This window comes from Echinops telfairi, unplaced genomic scaffold (assembly GCF_000313985.2).
Source record: "Echinops telfairi isolate 266 unplaced genomic scaffold, ASM31398v2 ScPeMD7_3533;HRSCAF=4204_0, whole genome shotgun sequence".
NCBI classification, from domain to species: domain Eukaryota; kingdom Metazoa; phylum Chordata; class Mammalia; order Afrosoricida; family Tenrecidae; genus Echinops; species Echinops telfairi.
In genome coordinates, this window is record NW_022107431.1 from 101,465,131 (window position 1) to 101,477,805 (window position 12,675).

Consider the following 12,675-nt stretch of genomic DNA (forward strand, 5'->3'; position numbering starts at 1 on the left):
GGGGGAGGGAGGGGTAAAAATGAGGAGCTGATGCCAGGGGCTCAAGTAGAAAGAAAATGTTTTGAAAAAGTTGATGACAACTTATGTACAGATGTGTTTGACAAAATGGATATACATACAGATTGTGATAAAAGCTGTAAGAGCCTTCAATAAAATGATTAAAAACAAAAAACCAAATCCACTGTGGTGATGTGTACACAATTCTGTGAGTATATTCAAAATCATGGACTGTACACTTAAAAAAGATGAATTATATATGGGAATTTTTTCCTCGATAAAGCTGTTTAAAAATAGGAAAAGTTACAGAAAATAATGAAAAATTTAAATTTAGGGAGAAATATCCAATTAGCCAAAATATTTTTGCTAATCCTTTAAAGGATCATGTTATCATATTTGAAACAAGTGACATAAACTGAATTGTGGGGGGGGGGGAAAGCTAAGTTATTTCTTGCTATGAACAGATTTTCAGAATCACCTTACCTTAATCCACACTGTCTCATGGAGAAAGCTGAAAGGCACGGATGGGTTGTCTGGCATCTGCTTGTTCAGAATGCCGAAATTAATGGAATCTTTGGCAATTCGGGGTGGAGTCCCAGTCTTTAATCTCCCTACGACAAACCCCAACTTCTCCAGGGTTTGAGCCAATCCTATGGAAGGCTGGTCTCCTAACCGTCCTGCCGGAGTCCTTTCCAATCCAATAATGATCATGCCTCTCAGAAATGTGCCAGTCGTCAGAATCACACTCTCAGCATATACCGTGCTTCCATCCGCTAGATGATGGCGAAAAGGGTCCAATCAACTCTACACGGCAGCTTTTCACATGAATCAATGGAAATGGTGTCTATTTTAACACTAAAATCAGACAACATTTCAGTTTTTAGAAACAAGATATCTAGTAATTGAAAGTGTTAAAAATTAAAAGTCTGAATTAGGAAAAATAGAAATAACACTCAAGAACAGCTAAAAAAAAAAAAAAGAACAGAGGGAAAAGACATAAATATTTAGACTATATGGGGCTATACTAAAATGCTATAGCCAAGGACTGAGCTTCAGGAAGATCTAAATGAAAAGAGAAACAAGATTATTTACACAATTTTCCTAAAGAGAAAACAACAATCTCCTAAAAGAAGCAAAATAGCTCCAGTCTCGGTTTTACAATAAATTCATCATATGGAGTGTCATGTGCAATTATCCTCTATGACCAGCACATACCCAAAACAACGCCATTTACACGGCATTTCCCTGTGTGTCCAGGCTCTGGTTCCACAAGAATAAGATCTTCTACAGCTCCCTCCTGAATCGTAAGCAGTGGAGTATTCAGGATTTCTTTCTATCAAGAAAGGGCGTAAATTGAAAAGCAGCAATAAAACTTTCCATTGCAGTACCATAATCTTTCTTGTTCTCATGTCCTATTCTTACCTGCATGTTCTGTTTATACAGTGTCCTATCAATTTGAGCTCTTAGACCCCACACAGCTGGTCCCTTGCGCCGGTTTAATACTTTGTAGTGTACACCAGACTGGTCACAGATTCGAGAACAGAGGCCATCCAAGGCATCAACTTCCCTCATTAAATGCCCCTTTCCAATGCCCCCAAAAGAAGGATTACAGGACATTTGACCTAAAGGTACATAAACAAATAGAATACACTTATTAACATCTTGTACATAGTAACAGATAAGGAAATGTCTACTCAGGTGACTGAAATCACACTAGAAGATAAAGACAGAAAACCTAGATAATAATCAAAGAGAAAAATCTCAATATCCTAGGGGGATGTGAAAGTTATTTGGGGCATCCTAGAAGATAACCCACAGTATCTTCTTTTGATCATTCTGTTGATATATATTTTTAAGGTTTCATTTAAATACAACTTTGAAAGCCGTACCTCAAGACTTTCTAAATCAAGCACATTTTTAAGATGCTGCTTGATATAGGTTCCTGTTACAATCAATTATGTCCTTTCATGTAAACAATCTGCAGCTTTCTTTTTGCTCCTACCTTGAAGAAATAACTAAATTATAAATGTGAAAGGATACATGCAAAGGTTATACATTCAGGTCCCTATAAAATATTCTCCGAGTCTTGACCTTTTATCTTTACAAATCACGTGACTATAATTAATTGAAGTTATTCTTTCCTCAAGCATCCATACATGGACATCTTAGAAAAGTGCTCTTTTATCTTTTGAATAAAAAATCAGTATGCACAAAGTAATGATAAGCATTTATTATATCGTGGAGCTTATATAAAAGCAACCAACTTTGTACCCCGTAGTTACTAATTCAGCATATCATTAAGCATAAAAAGAATTTAATGTTTTACTCTAAAAATCTGTTGCCTCTGAGTGGATTAGGATCACAGCGATTCTAAAGGGCAGAAAAGAACTGCCCCATAAAGTTTCCAGGTTGCAAATCCTTAGGGAAGCAGACTCACATTTTTTGCCCAACCCCCAACCCCCACCCAAGAGTCACTGGTAGAGTTGAACCACTGACCTTTCAGTTGGCAAGTGAGCACTTTTACCATGGTGCCACCAGGGCCCCTTCATCTTATTCCACTATGTCAAGTTATCTCAAAAAAAAAGTGAGTTTGATTTTAAGGCGAGTATCTCTCAAATATATTTGTTTAAACAAGAAACTTAGATCATATTGTCAGTAAATATGTTTGATAAGAATCCCTTTATCCCTGACACTATATTACTTATACTATTTAATGATCACTTTGTTCAATAATATTTTTAGCTCATTAGATCATTTTTTAATCACAGGTAGTAACTATTTTTAATTATTATTTTTAATGTAAATAACACTGCAGCACTCAATGAAGAAAGCGGAAGGTCTCTGATAATATTCCTCTACAATTGCAAGCTAAATGGTAATTTTATAAAAGTATGTAAGAATACAAGTATGTAATTTACTTACTATTTTTACAGATCAGTTAATTTGTCAATTACTACTCACTCAAGTTAAAAAAAAAAAGGTGGAATGTTATAAAGAGCTTAAGAGCCACCAATAAAATTATTTTTTTAATAAAAAAAAAAGGAGCGTTGGTGGCACTGTGGGTTATTAGGTATTGGGGTGCAAACTCCAAGATCGGCAGTTCAAACTCACCAGGTCCTGTGGGAGAAAGATGAGGCTTTCTCCTGCGGAAACATTTAGGTCTCAGAAACCCTACACAGCAGGGCTGCTGGGATTTGCAATTAACTTTAGACAGTGGATTTTCTTGCAAAAAGGGGCAAGAGATAGAGACATCCATAAATTACAGCACGTCGTTTTAGCTAGCAGTCATCACACAGGAGAGCGGTCTTGCTTTCAACTAGGGCCACCCAGTGCACCCACACGAGAGGAAAACACACACTATCATACTCTACACACACAACGGGGCAACAAAGAACCGGTGGAACGCGGCAACAGCATTTTTCTTCAGAAGGGCTTCCCTAAATCTGAGACCACCGCTGCGATGACTCATAATGTGAATCCATCCTTTACCCAAAGCCACAAGGCAGTGGCGGGGAGGGTGAGAAGCCGTCCACGAGCAGTCGTGGACGCCTGCTGTCCCCGGGGACTGCTCCGGTCGGCCGCCAGCACACCCCTGGGTCCACAGCACAGACCGTCCAAAGTTTGGCCCTGCCCGCCTAACTGCTGCCAGGAGCGCATCAAGGAAGGATAAAACCACTGGTGCTGGGTGGCTCGCAGATCTTGGGGTGGGGAAGAGGGTGCCCCTCTCCGGCCAGTTTGGGGGACAAACCAAAGCCCAATCACTGCCACCGAATCGATGCCGGCCCACAGCGTCCCAACAGGACAGGGTAAAAGTGCCCCGGCGAGTTTCCGGACGGTCAGCGCACCCCGCGCGCCGCGCTCCTCACCGATGGTGTCCACGCGGTGCGTGAGGAGCAGGGTCCGGGAGCCACACCGCGCGGCAGCGGCGGCGGCCTCGCTCCCGGCGTGTCCTCCGCCGATGACAACGACATCAAAGTGCGGAGACCTGGGCGCCCCGCTGCCTCCGCTGAGCCGAGCCAACGAAAGGCGCGGTTTGGCGAAGGAGCCCACGACCCGGCGACCACAGAGTCGGAGGGAAAACATAGTGGAGGAGATCTGAGGCGGCGAGAGCCCGATCCCGGCACGACAGAAGCGCCAGACCTTGGGCGAGAAGGCCGTCAGAGCGCGCGGGGCGCAGCCATATTGCCGTCACTAGGGGGCGGCTCGTCTACGTGCAGCGCGGCGGCGGATAGGCGGACGGGTCAAGTTCCGGCGGGGGCGCGGCCTAGCGGCTCGGGGGCGGGGCCTATTGGTCCGTCTTGGGACCATTTCACTGACCCGGCGCTGCCTTGGGGGCTCTATGCGAAGGCCATCTCTTGTTCTTCATTTGACCACCTAGGAGCTGTAAATTAGCTCGATCTGCCTTTCTAGATTCTTTGAATTTCTCGTACATGATCTCCTTAATTCTGTTTGCCTATTAAGCTTACAGTCTGAAAATAAGAATAGAGTACAATGGAGTTACATCTTTGGATGAGTGATTCACGATGCCTAATTAGGAAAAATCAGTTGACTAGACATTATGGGTTCAACTTTTTGGAATTACATCCTTATAGCCTTCCTCAATGATAGTTTGATTGTTCAGATCATTAAAATCCATCAGTCTTATAAAAGTTCATGAAGAATTGCTTTAAAACCATTTTATTAGGGGCTCATACAACTCATCACAATCCATACACACATCAATTGTGTAAAGCACATTTATACTTTCTTTTTTTTTAAAACATTTTATTAGGGGCTCATACAACTGTTATCCCAATCCATACACACATCAATTGTGTAAAGCGCATTTGTACATCGTTTCTCAAAACATTTTCTCTCCATTTATACTTTTATTGCCCTCATCATTCTCAAAACATTTCCTCTCCACTTAGGTCCCTGGCATCAGCTCCTCATTTTGCCCCCTCCCTCCCTGCTCCCCGTCCCTCATGAACCCTTGATAATTTATAAATTATTATTTTGTCATATCTTGTACTGTCTGATGTCTCCCTTCACCCACTTTTCTGTTGTCCGTTCCCCAGGGAGGAGGTTATATGCAGATCCTTGTAATCGTTTCCCCCTTTCTACCCCATCCTCCCTCCACCCTCCTGGTATTGCGACTCTCACCACTGATCCTGAAGGGATCATCTGTCTTGGATTCCCTGTGTTTTCAGTTCCTATCTGTACCAGTGTACATCCTCTGGTCTAGCCAGATTTGTAAAGTAGAATTGGGATCATGATAGTGGAGGGGGCGTGGAGGGAGGAAACATTTAGGAACTAGAGGAAAGGGGTATGTTTCATTGTTGCTACTCTGCACCCTGACTGGCACGTCTCCTTCCCACAAACCTTCTGTAAGGGGATGTCCAGTGGCCTACAGATGGGCTTTGGGTCTCTACTCCGCACTCCTCCTCATTCACAATGATATGATTTTTTGTTCTGATGATGCCTGATCCCTTCGACACCTCGTGATCACACAGGCTGGTGTGCTTCTTCCATGTGGGCTTTGTTGCTTCTGAGCTAGATGGCCACACTTGTTTACCATCAAGCCTTTAAGACCCAAGACTCTATATCTTTTGATAGGCCGGGCACCATCAGTTCATGAAGAATTTTTAATGGTTTTATTGGCATATGAGTCACATAGCATACAATTCAATAGTTCAATCATACTTTTTAAAGTTGCATGGTCATCACCACAATCAATTTTGGAGCATTTTCTTAACCAAGAAAAACCTCACTTAAAAACAGCAGAAAATACTAGAAAAAAACTAGAACAAATTTTAAATGGGTCAAAGGGGAGATCAAATGATAAAGTGTTATATTTTAACCTAACCACATATAAAATAATCCCCAATTCACTCTGTCTGATAGCAAGGCTAGTCACCTCTCTGGTCTATGAGCAGAGGAGATTGACCAGAAGCTTAATCTACATGGGGACTATGCAGATGGTTTTGGCCTTTTATTGTCACTCATAGCTTTCTTCAAACTGGGTGCTCAGAATTTAAGCTCTAATACTGTTCCCTTCTTCAGCCTTCTCATTAACTGCCATGGAGCCAATGCTGATTAATAAAACCCCCCTTGTGGGTTTCAGAGACAGTAGCTATTTATGGGAATGGAAAGCCCAGTCTTTCTCCCTCAGAGCAGCTGGTGGTTTCAAACTGCCAACCAGCAGTTCACAGGCCAATGTGTAACCACTACACCAACAGGGCTCTTTCTTCAGTCTTAGATTTTATTCTTATTATTTTTAAGTTTTATGGGCACTTCATCCATATGTCACACAACTAAAATTCAATCATATCGAGAAGAGTTGTGCAATTATCACCACATTTAATTTTAGAACATTTTCTTCTTCCTTGTACTCATTGTTATTCTTGCGATTATTTTTAAAATTGTAGCAAAAATATGCACAAAACATTCTCCAATTCAACAACTTCTACATGTATAATTCAGTGCCATTGATTATACTCTTCCTGTTCTACAACCATTATTGATATCCTTTTCCAAATTATTCCATCACCATTCACAGAAACTCAATGCCCCCCAAGCAAAAACTCTTCCTCCTTCACCCATAGTAACCATTGGTCACGCTTGATTTCCTTTCCTTTTTTTAAAAGTAGTAGTGCACACTCCTTCTGATGCGGATCATAGAGAAGAGCTGGAGAAGCTCTCAGGGACACTTAAGGTCAAGCCAGATCAGAGACAACCAAGTTAAGCCATCCTCTTAACTCTAGATAGAACCCACCCATCTTCTTATGTATGTGCCTTCCTGTTACCTGTATGTCCCCAGGTCAGGGGTGTCAAACTCAATGAAAACACAGGCCATTTGGTGCAACAGGCAAGGTTCACGCAGGCCACATCACATTTACAAATTTTGTTACGTTTTGAAGTGATGATTCAGAAATATGGATAGGATCATCAAAACACTATATAATTACTTTTATTTAAACATGTATTTTATTTAATGTATTTATAAAACTAAAATTATTATTTTTTACCTGAAACTAGCCAGAGCTTTCCTCCTACTAGTTTTCACTTACCTCTTATGTTGTGACCGGAAATTATAACAATATAACTAATAAAAACACAAAATGTTGGACAGCAGACAAATGTGATGCACAATATTAATGGCTTCCCTCTAAAAATGTTAACTAGCGCTACCGCTAGGTATGATTCATAACAGCACAACCCAGAGTGCTCTTTTTAACCTTTTCGCTATTGGGGTCTATTAACATTACGAGACACTGAGAGTGGCAGAAATATCGCTTCCAAAAGTCGCCTGAACTGAGTCAGCGAGTTTATACACGTCCACAGGCCCCCAGGAAAGGCACTGGGCCACGTGTACACTCGTCTTCAGTAGTTACAGGGTTAACGAGGAAATTGTGTGTACAGTATTGCCTCCATCTCCCCTAAGTGCTATTTTCTTCATAGCAATTTTTTCTATTTTCATTTTATTTCAAAGCATCATGGACCACAAAAAATTCCCTGGGGGGGGGCCCTCCTGCGGCCCCTGGGCTGCCAGTTTGACACCCCTGCCCTAGGACATCCCCTCCCTGTTACATACGTTTAACAGGCTTGCATGCCCAAGATTATATAAGCCTGTTAAGAGAATGCATTCTCTCTCACTCTCTTGATCCTGCCATAGGAAGAGGTGAGCCCTTACACATCTTGTCTGCCTTTCTTTAATTCACCCTTCAATTACACAACCACCTTTTAGGGACCCATTCAGTTGTGCAGGATGGTCCCCAACAGACTTTGAAGAGTATGATGTGGCCAGGGAGAGGGGGAGATAGGAGATTATAGAGGGCGGGAAGGAGGATGACAGGGGGAAAAAGAAAGAAAACCACATTTATGGGGCATTTAATTGGATATTATTACTGATTCCATATGTTGAAATGGGCTATGTAACTATGTAGAACATGCTTTTTGAAAATCCAAACACCAACAAGCAAGTATGAAGGCTAACAGCCTTAAAACAAACAAGCAAACACAGATTCCTCACACCTCAGACCTAAATATTGGGCTGAGTGACAAAAAAAGAGGAAAAGTAAAATTGGAGTGGACTTGGAGTCTGCAGTGACATTCAAGTGCATTTCAAACATATGAAAAAAAATAGAGAAAGCCTCTGCAGTTAGCCCTCAAAGCAACCCCTGTAAGTCTCCCTGGACCTGTTCATATCCAACAGAAGCCCATGTCTGGCCTCTTAACCTTCTTGTGACTTCAACTGAAAACTAATCGATCATATGATTATATTTTGATCTCTTTGTTCCAATTCCCTCTGCTCCTTTGTGTTAACTGTCGCTTGGGCTATTTGGGTTTTCAATTTCCAGGACCCAAATTCACTGCTAAGCCCTCTGAAGGAGGACTCAATCTCGAGACCAAGAAGGCTTTGGCAGACTGCTTGAAACAGCTGTAGGACTATCTCCGAGAGGGTCAGCAAGCCGAGGGATTTGGTTTTATCGCCTTCATGACCAAAACATGCCTCAAATGCCATGCCTGTCATGAATAGTCCCTGGAAGGTAGCCAGATCCATATGGCTCACTGGGAACTGCTTTATTATCTGTTCTCAAAATAATTCTTTCTGTCTCTTCATCTTCTGGTACATACCCCCCTGAGATAGTTTATTGTGCCAGCCTGGCCGATAAACACAAGTGGGATTAATTGAAGGGATTAACTCAGTGAGCCTTGCCTTTCTTGTCTCTCGCTCTTTGATCATCGGACCAGTGTGCGTCTGCCTTGCTTGTTGTGCCTCAATTTAGAGGTTACAGTATCTGTGGGACGCCTAGCCTGTGAACTGTGTCACTGTAAGTTGAGGCCCCTTTAAGACATCTCTGGAGCTGGGGACTGGCAGTTGGGACTGGTGGTTGGTTGACAGTTGGTGATCTGCCTTGCAGTTGGCTGCTGTGCTGAGATAGCCTAGCTCTCTCTATAAATAGAGGAAGATCTGGCAGCAGACTAGACTTGAAGGACTGCTAGTCTCTCACAACTCTCTCTCACGGGAGTGAGTTGCACTGAGCCATTTGTAGTGCTTTATAATTTAACTGTTCATTTCTTGTATTATCTATCTATCTGTATATAATTTAACAGTTTATTTCTTGTGTTATATATCTAATTATCTTTATAAATAAATATATAAAATTATCAGCAATCTGGTTTTATCTCTCTAGCGAAACTATCTCTCTAGCGAAACCTGTCTAACACACCCCCTGTCCCCACACTAATTTCTCCGATCTCCCTACAAACTCCATGAGATTGAATTGTTTAGAAGAATGGCATTTCAGGCCAAAGGAACAGTTAAATGTAGGCCAAAGATGGACATTCTATATGGTAGTTGATTTTACATCACATCCATTTTTAAAATCCATTTAAAAAATATTTTCTTTATTTGTCTTTCAAGCCCTAGTAGTCCCAGAGGGACTGTGGGGAGGAGGTGGGGGAAGGGAGCGTGAGCAAACAACGCCATGGACAGGGGAACAACTAGGAAATTAAAATCAACAATGAGGAGGACGTAGAGATCCTGGGGGTGTTGGGGCAACAGTAATCTTGCTGAGAGGAAGTACTAAGTGGGGAGTGTGATGGTGGGGCCGGAGGAAGGTAAAAGGAAATAGGAAAGATCTAGGAAGCAAAGCTATGGATAGAAGTAAAAGCATAGATGTACACTTAAAAAAATTTTTTTTAATAGATGTACACTTACGTAAATGCATTAGTTCATAAAAATAGAACTGTTGGCCTAGGTACATATATTTATATGGCAATACACTGAGGTAGTTGACGGGCTTTGGGCCTCTGTTCATGCACTCCCTCAATGCAAGAACACTTTGTTCTAACAACATGGTATTCTGTGATACTCACCCTTCTGGCACAATCGCTGAAGACTAAATGGGTGCACAAGCAAATGCAGTGAAGAAAGTGGATGGTGCCCAGCTATCAAAAGATATAGCATCTGGGGTCTTAAAGGCTTGAAGTTAAACAAGTGGCCAACTAGCAGAGACGCACCAGGCATCAGAAGACCACAAACAAACAAACAAACAAACAAAAAACTATATTGTTGAGAAAAGGCGGGTTGGGACAGAGATCTAAGGCCCATCAGTCCATAATGGGACATCTCCTTACAGAGAGATTACAGGGAAGGGATGAGTCAATCAGAGTTCAGTAAAGCACTGATGAAACATACAATACTCCTCTGGTTCCTTGAGGCTTCCTCACCCCCCACTATCATGACCCTAGTACTACATTTTACTGCAGGTTAGACTGGAGCATGCGCACAGGTACAGATAAGAGATAAGAGCTCATGACACAGAATCTAGGAACAGGAATGGGAGTAGCGATACCAGAAGAGTGGGGGAAAGGAGGGATAGAGGGGAGGAAGGGGGAACCTATGATCGACATATAACCACACACACCCCTCCAGGGGAACAGACAACAGAAACCATGGGGGAAGGGAGACGGTAGTCAGTGTAAGAGATGAAAAAAAAAAAAAAAGAGATGAAAATAATAATAATTTATAATTTATCAAGGAGTCACAAGGGTTGGGGAGGGGAGAGAGGGGAAAAAAGAGGAGGTGACGCCAAGGGCTCAATCGAAAGTAAATTCTAGAAAATAATGATGGCAGCATATGTACAAATATGCTTGATATAACTGATGATGTATGGATTGTCCTAATAACTGTAAGAGTCCCCAATAAAATGATCTTTACATGAAAAAAAAAGAGTTATAGTCTAGGAAACCCACAGGGGCAGTTGTCCTATTACTCAATAGTCTCTATGCGTCAGAATTAACTTGATGGCAGTGAGTATGTGGTACTTAGGGCTGAGGGAGTGTGGGATACAGAAAGATTTCTCCCAAGTTGTCTCCCCCAAATATATGCCAAACCCAAGACACTGCTTGCTACACGTGGTCAATGACTGTACACTAGCAGGTCAACGAAAGTAGGTCAGAGGTTATTCTCCTTAAGGGTTATCAGCCATCTAGAGGAATCAGACTGTATAGTCTGACTCACCCTAAGTAGGGTCCACTCCCTTCTGATAGTGTTCCCTTGAAGGAGTGCCCTAAAGCCAAGCCTGGGACCACTCAAGGATGACTAAGCTTAGGCTACTATATTGAGTCTAGGGTCCACCCATCGTGTCACATATGTACCCTTATTACCTCCTTTTACTATTGCATGTACACCCATAGGTCATCCCCCTCCTATCGCTTATATTGCTTATGTTACAACCCCTTCCTATGATGTAGGTCATTATCTGTAATCAGAGGGCTTGCATGTCCCCAAAGTGTTGGTTAGAAATAAAACCTCACAAGAGCTCTCACCTGCCCACTCATCTCCCATCTCCACATGCACCACCAAGAGGAGCTGAGGTGAGCATGCTACCATGAAATGTGTGTGACTCCTTATTTTACTCTCTCTCTCACATCTCTCCCTATTCTCTATGACTTTACTATAATTATTATATATCTTAACCGTACAGTTGTGCCTATGAACCCATGATTAGTTGTGGGGGCTGGCTACCCCCACAAGGGAGAGTATCCAAGAAAGGACAAACTTGGAAAGGGTTCAGACTTCATGGAAGGTTGTACTCTGGCCGGAAGATAACAGGGAAGCTTGCTGAATGAGTCCGATGGAACTGGAGCTGGAGTTGGTAGGCAAACCACAGTGCATCTTCCACAGGGCAGGATGGGGAGCAAGCAGTGGCTATCAGGGAACTGTGGGTGCAGAAGGCTTTCACAGAACACCTGGTGACTTGTGGAGGGAGAGTGACACTTGTGTGTGAAGCTCTGGGCCACGAGTGGGTGTGTGCATGCTATGCCAGAGGGTAATTTCCCGTAGGTAATTTCTCGTGGGCAAGTTTTGTCAAACCCAGGCTGCAAGGTTCCTGAGGGATCACCTCTGTGACAGTGACTCACAGAAGCTCGACCTGCTGTTCTCACCTCCCCAAGACTAACCTTTCTCCCCACCCACCCTTTGTGCTCCAAGCCCTCCATCAAAAATCTCAGGGATCCTCTCACTCTAGCAATGTGCTCCCCCTTCCTGAAATCTCTATTGAGAAACTTTAGAGCCTATCCTACTCACTTTAAAGAAGAAATGCTTAAAGGAATTATGTTGTTTGTCACAGAGCACCTACTGATGGGGGCAGACGGAGCTGAGGGGCAAGGACACATCTCGGACCTGCTCCTGCCATACTTGCTGTTGTTGGATCCACAAGGCAGGATCCCACTTTCGGTGTGTTGCACTAGCTTGCCCTTCTATTTGGGGCATTGTTTGCCTAAGAATCCTCTCTTTTAAATTTCTGCTCAAATGTCACTTTCTCAGTATTTTAGTTTTATACCACCTCTCAATCCTGATCCCCTGTGCACCATGTTTATCTCTCCTTCAATAGTGCTTAATAAACAAGCAGCTATCTAGCTCAGAAGCAACAAAGCCCACATGGAAGAAACACACCAGCCTGTACAATCACGAGGTGTTGAAGGGATCAGGTATCAGGCATCATCTGAACTAAAAATCTTACCATAGTGAATGGGAGGGGGAGTGCGGAGTGTGGAGACCCAAAGCCCATTTGGAGGCCACTGGAGAGCCCCTTGCAGAGGGGTTTCCGGGAGGAGAAGAGCCAGACAGGGTGTGATGTAACAACGATGAAAAATACAACTTTCCTCTAGCTCCTAAATGCTTCTGCT

General features: G+C 42.7%; 2 protein-coding genes across 2 annotated transcripts in view; one reads left to right on the forward strand and one right to left on the reverse strand.

Annotated features, from left to right (window-relative positions):
* Positions 1-4,174, reverse strand: part of MTO1 (mitochondrial tRNA translation optimization 1) — a 30,642-nt gene extending 26,468 nt beyond the window's left edge. Inside the window, exons 1-4 of the mRNA XM_004696305.2 lie at positions 3,864-4,174; positions 1,420-1,619; positions 1,213-1,330; positions 481-770 (exon numbers count right to left, since the gene is read on the reverse strand). Of these exons, the coding sequence (XP_004696362.1) occupies positions 481-770; positions 1,213-1,330; positions 1,420-1,619; positions 3,864-4,080 (825 nt within the window). The 5' untranslated portion in view covers positions 4,081-4,174. The remainder of the gene's footprint in view (positions 1-480; positions 771-1,212; positions 1,331-1,419; positions 1,620-3,863) is intronic.
* Positions 4,175-11,621: 7,447 nt separating this feature from the next.
* Positions 11,622-12,675, forward strand: part of CGAS (cyclic GMP-AMP synthase) — an 18,280-nt gene continuing 17,226 nt past the window's right edge. Inside the window, exon 1 of the mRNA XM_013003716.1 lies at positions 11,622-11,642. Within this exon, the coding sequence (XP_012859170.1) occupies positions 11,622-11,642 (21 nt within the window). The remainder of the gene's footprint in view (positions 11,643-12,675) is intronic.